The 17,150-nt window shown below is 41.2% G+C and overlaps 1 protein-coding gene across 3 annotated transcripts in view; it reads right to left on the reverse strand.

The window, feature by feature from the left end:
• The window catches only part of LOC115368133 (protein MTSS 1), an 89,593-nt gene that overhangs the window by 6,214 nt on the left and 66,229 nt on the right, over positions 1–17,150 (reverse strand). The window contains exons 8-14 of one of the 3 annotated variants that reach the window (XM_030064128.1): positions 10,274–10,431; positions 9,969–10,076; positions 8,794–8,891; positions 6,841–7,060; positions 4,462–4,587; positions 1,314–1,583; positions 291–452 (exon numbers count right to left, since the gene is read on the reverse strand). In XM_030064128.1, coding sequence (XP_029919988.1) covers positions 291–452; positions 1,314–1,583; positions 4,462–4,587; positions 6,841–7,060; positions 8,794–8,891; positions 9,969–10,076; positions 10,274–10,431 — 1,142 coding nt within the window. Of the gene's footprint in view, positions 1–290; positions 453–1,313; positions 1,584–4,461; positions 4,588–6,840; positions 7,064–8,793; positions 8,892–9,968; positions 10,077–10,273; positions 10,432–17,150 lie in introns of all 3 variants that reach the window. The other 2 variants (XM_030064127.1, XM_030064129.1) reach the window with 2 other exon arrangements.

The raw sequence follows: 17,150 nt of genomic DNA on the forward strand, positions 1-17,150 counted from the left end.
TTTTTTTCTTAATATTTTAGCTCCTACCAACGGACCCTCTAGTGAGTCTGTTCTTACATTTTTCTTGATAAATTTGAATCTTCAGTTGGCCTGTCAGCTCGCCCAAGAAATCACAAGACAGGCCTTTCAGAAACTCAGTGCATTAATATCTAAATCCATTTATTTTATTTTATGGTGATTTCAGTTCTGTGTTCCTTTATTTTCCATGTAAAGTGCCTTCTATGCACATTTTTCCACTCTGGTTCACACCCCAGATTTATCTTCACCAGATTTCAGATCCGCTCTCTCACCTTCGTCGCCGAGTTGCCGCCTTTCACCCTCTGAGGCTCCTCCCCCGGCGTGGTGACATCACCGCCCTGGTGGCTGCTGGGATCTGTGGTCTCCCTGCGCTCCTTGCCCCTCCTCAGGGTGTTGGCGGCCGGCTGGTCGTACGGGCCCGGCTTGGCCCAGTCCTGCACACACAACCACACGTTAACCCTTTCCGCTCGGGTCGGCCCCGTCCCACATTCATCACAGGTGATCAGTCTAAACCTGCCCAGGTGAGCAACACACACTCACATCACTGCTTTAAATCTTTACAGCAATGTGCAACTACCAGTAAAGACCATTATCATTACAGCACAGAGTTCTTCTAAAGGGTGTGTGTGTGTGTGTGTGTGTGTGTGTGTGTGTGTGTGTGGATTATGAAGCTGACAGATGAGGAGATGAGATGAGAGAAAACAGACGGCTGAAGGTTTTACTATAAACTGAAACAGAAGTGAGCAGTCTGCTGAGGAAAGACAGAACAGGAGGCAAAGGAAGGAAGGAAGGGAGGAAGGAAGGGAGGGAGGAGGGGAGGGAGAAGGAACAAACAGACAAAAGGGAAATTGGAGAGAGAGAAAGAAAATTGGAGGCTAAAAAGGGGAAAAAAATGCAAAGAAAGACGAAATAAATGAAGGATGGATGGAAGAGAGAAATAAAACATAACTACAGAAACAAAGAAAAACAAAAAGGTAAATGATGGAGGAAAGAAGGACAAAAAGCACAAAAATAATAGAAAATAGAAAGAAGAAAGAAGGTGGCAGGGTAAAGGAGACAAAAGGGATAAAAGAAAATTAGAGGATAAAAAAGGACAAAAAATGCAAAGAAAGATGGACGAAGAGAATAAAAATGAGAAAGATGACAGAAAGGAAGAGGGAAATGCATAAATGCAGGACAAAAAGATGTAAGAAAAAGAATCAAATCAATAAAGGAGGAAGAGGAGGACAGAAAAAGGGAGGAAAAGAGGGAAGGAAAGACATGTGGGAGGCGTGCGGGCAGAACGAGGACCAAACCTTCCAGGTCGGGACTCTGGACGACGGGATCATCCCCGGCCCCAGCGGGCAGAGCGGCGCCAGCTCTCCTGATTGGCCGGGGCCCGGACGAGACCACGCCCACACGGGAGAGATGGACGAATAGGAGGGCGAGGAGATGGGGGAGGTGGGAGAGGAGGAGGAGGAGGAGGACGAGGAGGTGAAGTATGGATGGAGGAGGTGGCTGTCCTGGGCCTGCAGCGCCGCTCCGTGCAGGTAGAGGGCAGCGTGATGCTCGAAACCGTTTGACAACTGAGGGCGAGCGAGGGAGGAAGAGGAGGAAATCAGACTCCACACTGATGAAGATGATGAAGACTGGTGACGTGATGATGCACAAACAAAAACATAAAAGTGTGTAAAAGTGAAATTAAAGTTGCTGCACAAAGAATTTGACCACCAGAAAGTCACGACCGCGTTGATTCTGTGAGCGTGCTGCGTTCACGTCAAACAGCGCCATCTTCTGACGTCCAAACAGCGTTCACGTCATCGTGCAGCTGGTAATCACAGCGAGGAATTTTTTTTTTTTTTTTTTCTGAAAGCTGCGATAATCCTGGTTCCTGCAGCAACCAGGCTTTTCATTTTGGACTGCTGATGTCATGTCTCGCTGCTTTACTAGTCTTTGTACATTGCACTCTAAATTGCAGCTATACTCTTTGCTGTTATACACTGCAAAAAGTCCAAATCTTACCAAGATTATTTGTCTTATTTCAAGTAAAAATGTCTTATTTCTAGTCAAAATATCTCATTACACTTAAAATAAGTCATGATCCGCTCAGAAATTACTTGTCTTTAGACAATTTTCACTTGTTTCAAGTGAAAATTTACTTGAAACAAGAAACAAATTTTGCCAATGGAACAAGCAAATTTTTACTTGTTCACTTGTGTCACAAGTAAAAATTTGCTTGTTCCATTGGCAAAATTTGTTTCTTGTTTCAAGCAAATTTTCACTTGTTTCAAGTAAATTTTCACTTGAAACAAGTGAAAATTGTCTAAAGACAAGTTACTTCTGAGGTGATCATGTCTTATTTTAAGTGTAATGAGATATTTTGACTAGAAATAAGACATTTTTACTTGAAATAAGACAAATAATCTTGGTAAGATTTGGACTTTTTGCAGTGTAACTTGTTGCTTCGCAGGGCCCTCTTATATCACACCCTCTTCACAAAGTGCTCTTTTCTACCAGAGGTACGAGCGGCTTTGTCTCGAGGCTTTAGTGGTTTCTGTTAAAACATTCATACAGCCCCCTGGCATCAGACACGATATGGAGGACTGATGTTCCAGATTTCGACCCTGCATTTGACTGTGAGAGAGTGTGGACTAATGTAAGCCTAGCATCTAGAAACCCTGACCATGTGCAACTTCATACACAGGGTTTACCTAACACCTAGGAAACTCCATTTTATGAAAGCAACTGATGACCTGACATGTACATTCTGTTCCTCAAAAGCGATTGGCAGTTTTTTTCCATATGTTTTGGGAGTGTGCCCCAGTGGCCAGTTTCTGGGAAATGGTCGCCTCCAACCTTTCAAAGATGTTTCAAGTTGAGTTATCTTGCTCACCGGATGTAATCTTTCTGAACCATGTATCTAACCTAGGCTTGACATGGAACAAAAAACGAGGATTGCTAGCTGGTCTTACAGCCGCAAAGAAATTGGTGGCCACACGGTGGAAACCTCCACACTCTGTCTCCGTCGATGCATGGGTCCTGTGTTATTTGGATGTTGCTTATTTGGAGTTATCAACTGCTCGAGTTCATGGAGCAAAGGAGTCAGCAATAGAAGATTGGCTCACTGTCTTATCTAATCTCCATAGTTTTTTAGTTTAATACTGACTGAGAGATGATGTCCTGGATCCTGGGGGGTGGGTGGGTATTGTCTGGGGTTATGTTTTTTGTTTTTTTTTCCTCGCCTTGAATTTATAATTGCTTATTTTCGTACTATTGCATTCACTTAATCTGTTATTATTTCTTCATCGTATTGTAATAATATGAGCACATATTTGTCTATTTGTCTGTTTGTTTGTTTGTCTTTTTTTTTTTTTGCCTGTCTGCTTATATTGTATTTACTCATTGTGTGTCTTGTTTTTTTTAAATTATTATTATTTTCTGAAAGTATAAGATACATGCATCATGCTTTTTCTAGAAAAAGGAAAAATAAAACAAAAGTTTGATCACAAAAACTTGTTGCTTCACTTGTACAGTACACTAAACTTTAAACTGCAGCAACACTTTTGTGCTCTTATAACCTGCTGCTACACTTGTCCTGATGTCCTTGCACATTGCACTTTTAAATGCATTTGTACTCTTTTTATTCATTTTAATCTCTATTTTTATTTCTTTTCCCCGGTCATTTCATTATTGTTGTATTGATCCACTGCCGTCCTAGATGACGATGTTGTAAACATTGTCTATGTCTTATGTTGTGTTGTATGTGGCCACGGTGGCAATCTAGTTTCCCCTTTGGGGATTATTAAAGCTGAATCCAATCCAATCCAATCCAATAATCCGACCAGGTGGTAAACAACGCAAACACATCTGGAAAATGGCGACCTAAATAAATAAATAAATCCAAATGTAATGCCGCTTTTATCATGCAGGCTTTTCTTTTTAACCAGGAAACCAACTCTGTCTGCAATAAAACTGAGCATATTTTGTTAAATTCACTGTTTAATAGTCTGTAGCATTTTGGTGCAAAAAAAAAAAAAAAAAACGATTGAACTGAGATGAACAGAATGAAAACTTGATCTCAGATTAGACAGATGTTGACAAAGTTTTCCCTTGAGGACAGAATTTGCAGTTTAAAAAAAAAAAAGGTGTTGCAATCCATGTGATCACGATACTCAGCGTATTGCAAAATGTTTAAAACAGCAGGGATCACATCGTACGGTGGGGCCTCTAGTGATTCCCGCCCCCTAGTCTGGAGCTCCCTAATCTCACTGGATTACAGCTAAAATCTAGAATCAGTTATAGATGATTTGATTTGATAATTTGATTGAAAATACTTCAGCAGCAACTTTAAGTCCAAAACAACAAAAAGCAGAGAGACGACGCCTCTGCAGGGAGTGATGATGCTTCAGCTGGCATGTGTGTGTGTGTGTGTGTGTGTGTGTGTGTCCACGTGTGACTGGTCACCTGTTGCACACCGGAGCTGGGGTCACGGTGTGTGGGTGAGGAAGAGGAGGAGGAGGAAGAGGAAGGCTCCTCACTGACAGGCTGAGAGCTCTTAGAGACGCATGAGGATGATGGAGACACACACGACTGCAGCGGAGCCATGCAGAGCGCACGCACGCACACACACACACACACACACACACACACACAGAGTCAGCAGTTTGCACAGAGGGCAGCCAGGAAAGCGTCCCGTCGGGCAGACAGACAGCAGAGCAGACAGACAGCAGAGCAGACAGACAGGAGAGGAGGCTGCATGTGATTAATGATCATAAAAGCAGGAGTTGAGGAGCAGAACGCGGCGCAGCGGCAGAGCGGAGGAGGAGGAGGAGGCGGGCGGGAGGCGTGACGCAGAGCGAGCACGAGCCGAGTCAGCAGGAGGAGGCGGAGCAACAAAACACTGCACTTTAACCGCCACCGTCGAAAACACGACACACTCAGAGAGAATGTGTTCACACAGATTATTATTTATTTATTTTTGTCTATTTTGCTCTGTTATTATTTATTTATTTATTTATTTTTGTTTATTCACATTATTTATTTTTACTATGGGTAAAAATGCACATTTAAATGCACGATCATATGATAACACGTTTGTTTATGGGTATATGGATATATGGTTTAAAAAATGTAATTTGGATAAGATGTATGGAAGCCAGCTGACACAGTGGTTACTGAGCAGTGGAGAAGGGGGAGGGTTTAAATAAGCGTACGCTTCTTTCTACTCCTTTTTGGACATGTTTTGTTGTTTTGACTATTCTGTATTGTTTTTGCATTGTGTTTTTTTTTTTTCACATGTTCAAAATAAAGCCTTAATTCATTCATTCATTCATTAAATGTGGATTTTCTTTAGGGCTGCCATGATTATCACACCTTTACTATCATGATGCTCGGGTTCTGATTTAATATGCACTGTGATTCGATATTATAATTTATTGCGATCTCTGTTTTCTGAATTCTCCTCTAGTTTGTGGCTGTAAAGTTTCATGAGGCTGTGATTTACCTAGAGGTCACTATTTTTTTAATTTTTATTTTATGACATAATTCTTCTTATTATTTTCTCCTTAGTATTTTAATAATTTATCTATTTTATTTATTTATTTATTTTATCATTTTATTAAATTGTATTATGATCATCATGATTGTTATTATTATTATTATCATCATCATCATAATCTTTATTTTATTTTATTTTATTTTATTATTATTTGCTTTTTTTCTGTTCCCTGTATCTTGTATTAGAGTTTTCAGTTGGAACAAGTTGTACTGATCTTGCATAACTGAAAATTACAAAATCAAATATTCAAAAAAAAAAAAAAAAAAAGGAGTTTCATGGTGGTTTCAAAACCCAAATAAATAAATTAAAAAAAAAAAAAAACACTTTAATGAAAAAAATATATATTTTAGGTTTTTTTGTTCCTTTTATTGTTTTGTATTTTCTGAACTGTCCCTTTAAGCTGCATGGGGCCTGCCTGAAGCCCCGAGCCGCAGTTTGGGAAACCCTGCAGGGGAAACGGCAGCAGAGCGTGCATCTGTTGCTCTGGCAGTGATGGCAGCCAGGGTGACTCAGCACACACACACACACACACACACACACACACGAGCTGCTGCTTGCTTCTAGCTAATGAACACACGGTAACCTAGCAACCTCGCAGGATGATACAGTAGTGAGGATAGTGTGTGTGTGTGTGTGTGTGTGTGTGTGTGTGTGTGTGTGTGTGAGACCAGAGCTTAGGAGAAGGAGAAGTGAATCTACTGAGAGCAACAGAAGAAATAATAATTTAGCAGAACTCAGAGGAACTTTCCAGGTGAAATGTAAAACCCTGGAGCCGGTGACACACTAACAATGAAATTCACAATAATAAAAATAATAATAAAAAAATAAAAAATAAATAAATAAATAAAAAATCATATGAGGATTTATTTATTTATTCATTTATTTATTTAGTAATTAATCTGGAATTGAATTTTTATTGTAATATACATTTTTATTTTTTTATTTATTTATTTTTTTTTGCTTAGACTTTCTCTTACTTTGTATCATAAACAGGTGATTTTTTAAAATTTACTTTATTTTAAACGAGACTGCCATTTTTAACAATTTTGTTAAATAAATATTTTATAGAATTTTTTGTGAAGGCAACATACGATATGCTCTTTGATAAAATGTAGATATTTAGATCCACAAAAGCGTTAAAATCAGTTTCTCCAGACGGCCGACATTTCATTTTCTTTCTGATTCTGTTTGTGTGTTTGCAGTTCAGTCGTGTGTGTGTGTGTGTGTGTGTGTGTGTGTGTGTGTGTGTGTGTGTGTGTGTGTGTGTGTGTGTGTGGTCTGCGTACCTGTGAGCTCTCCGGGGGCATGGGCGAGGGCGACTTGGACTGGAAGGCGTCCTGGGAGATGAAGCCGGAGTCGTGGGAGGAGACGGAGGAGAGGCGGGCCGGCGTCTGCTGAGGGAGCGCCGAGGAGGAGGAGGAGGAGGCGCGGTAACGGAAGTGGGAGGTGGGGGAGTGGCAGTGGGAGCCGCTGGAGCGCGAGTCGCTGCTGTTCACGCTGTTCAGGCTGCTGAGGGACGGAGACACAGGACAGGGACGTCACAAACCTCCAGACACAAAAACATCAGAGCTGCCATGGAAACATGGAGAAACACGCTTAAGTCACCTGTGATGAGACTCTGCCTCCCAGGTGTGACCCCACCTCCCCTCATCTTCCTCATCCCCCCATCCTCATCATCCTCTTCATCCTCCTCATCCTCCTCATCCCCCCATCTTCCTCATCCCCCCATCTTCCTCATTATCCTCATCTTCCTCATCCTCCTCATCTTCCTCATCCTCCTCACCCACTCACCCTCCTCATTTTCATCATCCCCCTCATCCTCCTCATCCCCCTCATCCTCCTCATCTTCCTCATCCTCCTCACCCCCTCATCCTCATTTTTATCATCCCCCTCACCCCTCATCCTCCTCATTTTCATCATCCTCCTCATCCTCTTCATCTTCCTCATTTTCCTCATCTTCCTCATCCCCCTAATCCTCTTCATCTTCCTCATCTTCCTCACCCCCTCATCCTCCTCATCCTCTTAATCTTCCTCATCCCCCTCATCCTCCTCATCGCCCTCATTCCCCCATCCTCTTCATCTTCCTCATCCTCCTCATCCTCCTTATTAACTGAATTAACTTGGAACAAACTTTGGCATTTGGCCTATCTGGCAGATAAATCACATATTTTACTGCATTTAACAGCTGCAACTGCATTTTAGTTTTAAATGCTTTTTGTTTTTTGTTTTTTTTTTTTGTTTTGTTTTGTTTTTTTTTAAACATTTGAAAGAGTTTATACAACATTAAGGATAGAGCCAGAACCTCCTCCATCAAAAACTATAAACATGAACTGCTCCTACCAGGGACAGAATAAAAAGCATATTTTAGCTCTTAGGCATGAAATACACATTTAGGGAGTCAGAATTATCCTTATTTCTGCATAGCAAAGCAAAACAAAACAAAACAAAGCTGTGAATAACTGTGGGCAAACTGTTATGGGCTGAAAAGATTAAAATAATAGATGGATAGACAGATAGAAGCTTTATTATGCATGAGTTGAAATTTGCTTGCTCCCATACAAATAAACTGCATTTCTTAATTACTTATATGTGTTTTGTCACCGATTACGTTTGTATCACAAATACTTTCTGATCAACGGATCTCTTAGGGTGTCATTTTTAGCTGGTTTTGTTACTTTAGCCGCCAAAAGTGAAGGGGAACGTTAGACTTATGCATAAAAATCACTTGGTTAAACTGATGTAATGTGACTTTTGCAACACAGAAACATCAACGTCACTTCACACTGGACGAAAACTCAAGTCTTCTGATCCACCACCTGCCTCCTCCAGCCTTGAAACTGAGGGATTATAAACGCTCTTGTGCAAAAATAATCCATGACAAAAATGACGTTTCCCTCGAAATATAAGTGAGAATGCAGTTTGGTTGTATGAGAGTGATTTTTTTTTAGGAGACGTTCTCCTGTCTGGCCAGGAGGGGTCTTCCTCTCTCTGCGGTCACTCAAGATTTCTTCCCTTTTTCCCTGTTTCATCTGTGTTTTTTGTTTGTTTTTTGGCATCGTGAGGGTTTGAAAGAAGAGCTTGGAGTCGGACTGGAGGTGCTGCAGTGGCGTCTCGGGCCCACAGGGGGGCAGCAGAGCACTGACAGGACGGCTCAGTGACATCACAGCTCAGTGGGAGGTCGGGTGTGTGTGTGTGTGTGTGTGTGTGTGAGTGAGTGAGCAGCTGCCGCGGCAACCAACCTGCACATGCTGGACTTCCTGGATACGGTGGTGCTCGGCGACGAGGGCGGAGTCTGATAGGACCAAGTGCAGTCGGAGCCCTTCAGATCCACAATGACCTGCAGAGAGAGAGAGAGAGAGAGAGAGAGAGAGAGAGAGAGAGAGAGAGAGAGAGAGAGAGAGAGAGAGAGAGAGAGAGAGAGAGAGAGAGAGAGAGAGAGAGAGAGAGAGAGAGAGAGAGCATTCAATCATTTCTATAGAACAAGGATAGAGTAGAAGAGAATAGAGTCCAGGTGGTGCAAAGAAGGTGACTAAAACAAATAAAAACTGCCTTGTTCAGCTTGTGGGGAATCAGCTTTTACTGACATTCATCATCTTTAAATCTGATCATTTTAACGTGAGGGAAAAAAAAAAAAAATCACAATTTCCATCCATCCATCCAGATTTTTTTTTATACTGTTTTTGTATACTGTTTTTTTTATATGTTTTTTATACTTGTTTTTACCATTTAGACCATCACAGGACACTAAAACTCTCCACTGAGACCCAGGATAATATCATCATCATCATCATCATCATCATCATCATCATCATCACAACATCAGTGCTGCAGCCACTAGCTGATCGAAGGAAATTCACTGATTTCCAGAAAACACTTACTACTAAAATCTCAGGCTGTCCTCTTTTTCTCTGTTCATATCTTTATAAAATGAATACTCTGAGGTTTGTTTGTTTTGTGTTTTTTTTTTGGGCCGCTGGTCAGACTAAGGAAGACATTGGAAGATTGGGAGAGTTTGGCTTCATTTTGCACACTTTTTACACAAAATGATTCACTGATTAAGCAAAATAAATAACAAATAGACCAAATGACCAGAAAAATAATCATTATTTGCAGCCCTGAATTACATATTAGCACATGGAGCTGTGTGGAATCTGGTCAAAACATTAAATCAGAGTCAGTTCAGCTTTAGTTTTGCCCACAGAGAAACATCAATGACTTTAAGTATGTGATCAGTCAAAATATATCCTATTAAAGGTTAAAGACACTGACTAGGACATTTCCTTCCAGTGTAAGACTAATATGGTTCCAATATGTAGATGTAACCCTCATACAAACAGAAACTGAGATATAACTGTAACATAATGAACAGAAATGAAGCTGAAAGGTGTGTGTTGATCAGCCGGGGGGGCGGGACCTGCTCGCTGGACGCCGGCAGCTTGTGAGGGTCCATGGTGAGGGTCTTCAGGTCGTCCGTCAGCGTCTGCAGGTGTGTGATCTCACCCAGCATGGACATCTCCTCCTCCTGACACACACACACACACACACACACACACACGCACAGCAAGCATGAGAAACCTGCAGCAGAAAACGCTCCACAAAGTGTATCTCAGATCACAACACTTGTACACTCCACTGAACCGCGGTATGCAGAGACACATTTTGCAGTTTCATAATAACGCTCTTGCGCCCCCTGGTGAGCGGCGGCGTGTCGGCACTGACCACGACGGGCCGCAGCATGGACACGAAGACGCAGAAGCGGCTCCTCTCCTCCACCAGTGCCTTCCTCACCGCCTGCTTCTCCGTCTCCTCCAGCAGCAGGTACTTATCACTGACATCCTGCATGGCGCTGTCCAGCTGAGGCTGCAGGTCCCCGCGGCCTGCGCACACACACACACACACACACACACACACACACACACACACATACACACACACACAGAAAGCACATTATCATCAGCATACTGGAATCACAAACTGCATTTTCCTGAGCTCGACCTCCTCTTGAAGTGTGAAATTTAGCCCTCACTGATATTTCAAAGAAATATTTGACTGTCTAAAGAAAAGAACACAATTTAGGTATAAAACACTGTTAGAATATCCATTTTTTCAGTTAAAGGAACACTTCAAAGTTTTGTGCAAAATCGTGTCAGTCTGGGGAAGTTGGAAAAAACAGGATTTTGCCCAAAACATTGGAGTTTTCCTTTTGAGATATAAATTCATTAGTGCAAAAAAGACCTAACTAAAGGGAAAATAATTTATATACAGCACAAAAAAAACAAACAAAAAAAAAAACAATGGTAGATAAATTAGTTAATTAATTAATGTACAATTTGCAATATTAAAAAAAGGTTAAAAATGAATGCAAGCGTATGTGTGTGTCTCGAGGACCAACATAAAACACAATACTGAGTTAACCAGCCAGAGTTTTACATCATTTCTGCACCGAAAACTAAAATCCTTTTGCTTCAAGGAAGCCAGTAACTTTCTTTGTGACATTATGGATTTTTCTACATCAAAATTTGCCACTTCTGTTCAGCTTCTCTAATCCCATGCATGATAATTCAGGCAAAAATTAAAGAAACAGAGCTGATGAGAGACAGATGAGGAGTAGAAGACTCGTGGTCACAGATGTTTGACTCAACAGATGTGAATTTACAATGGGAAGAGCCAGGGAAAAAAAACAACAAAAAAACAAAAAACTTAATATCTTCCAAACAACAGCGTCTTCCGGCGATGCCACAAACCCTCTCACCACATGACAGAACAACGAGTTTGATTACCAAACCAACAACCCAACGCCCACGGACACAAAACAACTGCTGGCATGGCTGTTATGAAACACTTTATGGATTATGACTGAAGTTATTAATTAGCTAAAGACGTTTGCTTACAAAACAGCCGCATTTTAAATGATGTAATGAGCCGTATTCCTCATTTTTTCCACATACAGTTTCTTTAAATGACAGTCCCGCCCGTACTAAAGCAGCTGTTTCAGGGCCGGTGCCCACAGCGACATTAAATATTAACAGCATTTAAACATGTCAGGTGGCACCGAATGTGATATGTGTGTATTATATGTATATCTACACGTTTTATATAGTTTAACCTTCACAGACAATCTAATAGGATCAATTCATGATGAATGATCTCATTACAATTCTCTTCCAAGCTTTCTCCTTCTTTAGAGGAGTTTTTACAGTTTTTTTACAGAGTCCACTTTGATGACGCCGTTTTGAAAATGGACATTGCTGTGGTTGCTAGTGAGTATATTTATATTGTGATTTTCGTCATATATAGCTTCATTTTTAGTAATTTAATATGTTTAATTAAAATGTTGATATATCCAATGGTACCATATGTTTTCTTCCATCACCTTGAAATTTCCTGCATTATCTAAATGGTTGGCACTGAAGAATGACAGGAGAACATCGAATCTTGACCTCCATACTTCCCGCCCAGTCGGCTAACAGCGGTGTTCCCATCACCACAGCGAACAACCTGAATGCTGACCACAAACTTCCAGCTGAAGGCAGCGAGAAACCAACAGAGTGTCTCGATGTACACAGAGAAAAATAAAGGCGCTAACTGCAGCCAAAAATGGATCTTTGGAGTGATACCATAGAAGAACTATTTCTGGTTCCTCAAAGAACCTTATTGCAAGAGGTCCTTTAAAGTAACATTTGTGTAGATGCTTCTTTAAAGAACCCCCAAACGTGCCTAAAAAACATGAAAAAGGGGTTCCTCATAAATGGTTCTTTCAAGAACTTTTGCAAAAACAGGTTCTTTAAAGAAACATTTTTATGAAAGTTCTTTGTGAACCCCACTGGTTCAGTAAAGAGCCTTTTTTTAAAAAATGGTTCTTCAGTAGTTTTTCAGAATAAAAGGTTCTCTGAGTGTTTTAAATCAGATGATTGTGCGCAGGTTGAAAACCAACATGAACATGTTGTTGTCCGGTTCTCCATGTTCCTTGTTCCTTCACTGGGTTCCAGACGAGCTATTAAAAATGTCAGCTGTGACGCTGTGGCATTTCTCCCTGTTTTCTGATGGTTTATAGAGCGAGACATTAATCCATTCACTGAGGAAATAATCTGCACACTAATCCACAAGGAAAAGAATTGTTAGCTGCTGCCGCCACCAAATAACTCCAATACACATGAAGAACCTTTAGGACTTTAAAGAACCACATACAGTGTGTGGAGAACCAGCCCCTAAATAAAGAGTTTCAGAGAACCAGTTAAGAACCAGTATGTTTCTGACAGCAGCCTAACACCAGAGGCAGAAGCTGTTCTGGTAATGAAACCTTCTCCTCCTGTAAGCGGCTGAGTGTACGAGTGGCAGGTCGACTTCCTAAAATGTAAAAAGGTAATTAAAGAGGATTTAGCGGCGGAGACGTCGTGTTTGCCGTGAAAGCAGACCGACAGTCAGCCGAGATTTACAGCAGGAAAATCCGCTCAGATCTTCTTCCGCTGTCACGTCTGATCCGTCTGGGATGCTCAACACATTCCAGCAGGTGTTCGGTGATGAAGCTCTGAAATTTACTTTTTTGGTGAAGCCGCTTTTCCCCTCAACCTGCCTCGTCTGCACTGAACTTGATGCATCGAGGGTTTTAAATTAATGTGGGGAGACAAATAATGACGGCAGAGTCAGGAATAGGTTGGTCGCAATTTATGTCCTTTGACTTCCCGGTTACTCGGCTGCTCCAGTCCTGTTTTCTTCAGCTAAGAATTATCGCAAAAATAAAAAAAAATCTTGTCTTCTAGGGATCTCAGCCTTTTAATTCACACTTTCATTTTTTCCCATCAGATTACTGTAATTCCCTCTAGACACATGCCTCAGTCAAGCTGCTCTTAATCCTTTACAGCTGGTTCAGATTATTAACTACAACAAGCCATGGGTCCCACCTCACTCCTGTTCTTGCTTCCTTCCATTTGGCTCCGAGTAAAATTCATAAGAAACTATAAGATTATATTGATTACATATAAAGCACTTTATGATTTGCTCCAGTTACACCTCTGATCTCCTTATTCCCTAAAACCTCTTCTCGACCACTACAATCGTCTCCTCGCTCCAAATCCAAAACAAAAGGATCACCTGTGCAGTTTTAGCTCAGATTCTCTGGAATAATCTTCCCCAACCGATTGGATTTGATGAATTTCTGGATTATTAATTTATGCAGTGACTCATCTTAATATGCAAGCCTTTCCATAGATCTCTACTGAAGATCTTTGCAGACTTAGGATCTATGTGTCCTCTCCATCTTTGCTCCTTTTTTAAAAAAAAAAAATATTTGTTTTTTGAAACCGAGAGAACTCGAGACAAACAGAACCATTAACATGATCAAAAATTAATGAGAGGGTTCGGTTATCGCCTACAGTGATGTGAGCATCCTGTTGCTGTTCGGGAAAAGGACAGAGGAAATTCTGCGGAAACATGACTCTGATTTTCGGGGAAATCTGTTGAAGTGATTGATGTCTGAGAGGGAAAAATCCATTCAGTGGGAAACAGAAAAAGTCCCTCAAGGAATATAGGAAGTGAGGAGAGAAATCAAGAGTTGTGTTGTCCTTGGAAAAACAGGAGGAGGTTTATGTGTAAAACCACGTCTTGTTATGAATGTCCAGTCTCGTCCTCTGCAGAAAACAAGCTCATGTCCTCTTATGAATAGTCTGTCTGCACATTTTCCACGTGTGAAGCACTTTGTATGTGTTTTAAAAAGCGCAATATAAATAAAGCTTTCCTTGCTGCTTTAGCGACTAACTTACTCAGATCTCAACCTGTTTTTTGGGCTTTTTTTTTTTTTTTTTTTTTAGCTGCATTGTTCATGTTTGATCGCTGAACGTCGGTGCAAACTGGCAGCTCCAGACAGAAGAAGGCCTTGTTCTTTGATTGTGAGACACATAAGATCCTGACGACGTTTCAGATCCCGAGACTTTTTTCTGATGTCAAACGTCAAACGTGTGGACGTGACGTCTCCCCGCCTGCGGTCGGCCAGAGGAAAGACGAGGTGCAGCACCGGCGGCTCTTTCCTTTCATCAGACTTCAAGGTGTTTTAGGGAGGATTTCTCCTTTAAGGCTATCGCTCGGTAATCTCCTCTGGGCTGCAGGAGAGACACAAACATGCAATTAAAGTTCTTTATTTCTCCAGCGAGAGCCAGAGGCGAGTTATGTGGTCGGGCCGAGAGATGAGAGCACTCTCCCTCTCCCTCTCCCTCGCTCTCTCTCTCTCTGTCTTTTATTTAATTATTTATTTTATTTTATTCCAGGAAACAGCTTCAGCGATAGAGAGAGAAAATTGCTTTAAGCGACAGGAATGCAATGTCTGGTTTCCCACAAAATTCGACCAACATGACGCCGAGGGCGGATGATCGCTTTCACATTCGCTGTTTGTCTCTTTCTCGTCCCTTTTTCTGCCCCCATCTTCGCTCTTGGACCATCTTGTTTTCTGTATTTCTCTCTATCACTCTGTTTTTCTGTTTCTATCATTTTCTCTCCCTCTTTGCCTGCCTGCCATCTCTCCCTCACTCCATCTCTAATTACATTCATACCAAAGCAAATACAATCCCTCTCTCATTTCTCCCTCTCCGTCTTCCCTCCCTCATTTCAGTCATACCGATGAGACAGAAGTTCCCTCGTTGTTTTTCCTTCTTTCTCTCTCTCTGTCTCTTGCTCTCTCTCTCTGTTTTCCCTCTCCTCCTCGTGACATTCATGCCGATGCAGTGGGAGTTTCCTCTAATGGGGCTGGGAGAGCCGTGTGACCGAGGCGGCTCGACCACATCTGAGGTTCCTCAGGGGTCGATCCTGGGTCCTGTTTACGTTCTCTTACAGGCTCCTTTCAAAGCTGGAAACCGTCGGAGCAACAACAGCCTCCTCTTTCCAATCATAATGCATCTCTTGTATTTATTTTTTCAACAACTCTTCATGACTAGAACCACTTGTTCCGAAAGCAAATGGCTTGTTTTTTGTTTACTCGTGTTTCATTGCGGCTCGGCTGTTAGATTATTGAAATGAACGCTGCTGGGGATCGGGGTTTTGTTCCCGCTGTGGCTCAGAGAGGCACGAACACTGCCGAGTTTGGGGTTTGATTCCCCTGAAGGCTCCCGACGCTAAAAAAATATGCATGATTGTGTAAAATGCAGCGGTGGAAAGAGTAAAAAAGCGCTGTTACGTTGCATTTTGCTTCACCCGTTAATGACTAACGACCAAATTTAGTAAGTTAAGGAAACGCTCCACAGGTTGTTTTTCTCGGGTTTTATATTTGCCATGCCTTTCTTTTTGTTTGTCTGTTGTGTTTTATTGCTTTTTTTTCAAGGTGCACTGTATAAAATCGAGAGCTAATTCAAGCTAGGTCTGTTTAAACTCAAATCAGCTGACTGAAAACCTGGATTAAGCGAGCCATTCATCAGCTGGTCAAGCCGATAATGAGAACCATGTGGGGGTCAATTCTGAAAATTTGTGTTTATTCTACTTTTTTTGGCAGTTGACTCTAAAAGGGCCTCAACTTTCATGCAATTTGACAGTTTGTGTACTTAAAAAATTTAAAATACACTTTGTTTTTCTGCTGTAGATTGAAACATTAATTGAAGATGCTGATTATTGGATTCATGCTCGATCACATTTTCTTGGTCTGAATCAACCAAGCATTTGATTAATCTCCTTGTTGTTTTTTGGATACAGCCATTTCTATATTTGGTGATATTTTCACTAGTCACAAGAGATATCTCATTTTATCAGCTTTCATAAAAAAAAAACCTTTTGCAAATAACGGCAACCAGTGAGAACATTGTGACTGCGTACTAAAAATAAAATGTGCTATGAACTTTAACCCGTTTTTAAAAACCTCATGGGATTTGCACAGGACAAAGCTCGTATTTAAAGTGCTCTGACCATGAGAACAAATCCTTTAATTCACTGGATCAAATGAAGAAACACAACTCATTAATCAGTCATTTTAATTGGTGCAGTGCATACAACCTTTTGATAAATATTTTGTAATTTTCATTAAATTCTGCTTCATGTTCAGTCGTCTTTGGTTGCAGTCGGGTGACTTTGCTTTCAGTCTTCACACTTACGTCTGACAAGAGCTGGATGGAGATCAGTGTTCAATTTGGCAGCTGATTTTGATTTAGTTTGAGTCTTTTGACTAAAAAGCACATTAGTTCCATTTGAGTCATCTGAATTATTGTTCGTTCTAGTCGACGCAATCGATAGAGGGTTTAGTTTCATTTTAGTCAAAGGCACTTTCGTGATTTTTCAAATGTAATCAGCACAGTAACTTTTCATCAGGAACACACATGGATGATTTTAGCTGCTCTTCAGTCTGAACTCTGTGCAAGTGTGCATTTAATGATCTGCTTTACTGCAAATCAACAAACTCAACTTTATTTTTTTAGCCGTTGTGGCGACATTTATTTAGCTGCTTCATGTGTAATGCTGCAAAATGCAAATCTGGGGACTTCCGGATCAGGATGTAGCGGTTGCAAAAATCTCGCGCTCCCGTCACTTTCTCAATAACTATCAGTTACTGAACCCCAAATCATCCTAAACACCTTCTCGTGAGCTACTTAAGGCCGGATTATGCTTCCGCGTATGGGGGTTGTGC

The sequence above is a fragment of the Myripristis murdjan genome, chromosome 11 (genome assembly GCF_902150065.1).
Source record: "Myripristis murdjan chromosome 11, fMyrMur1.1, whole genome shotgun sequence".
In the NCBI taxonomy this organism is placed as follows: Eukaryota; Metazoa; Chordata; class Actinopteri; order Holocentriformes; family Holocentridae; genus Myripristis; species Myripristis murdjan.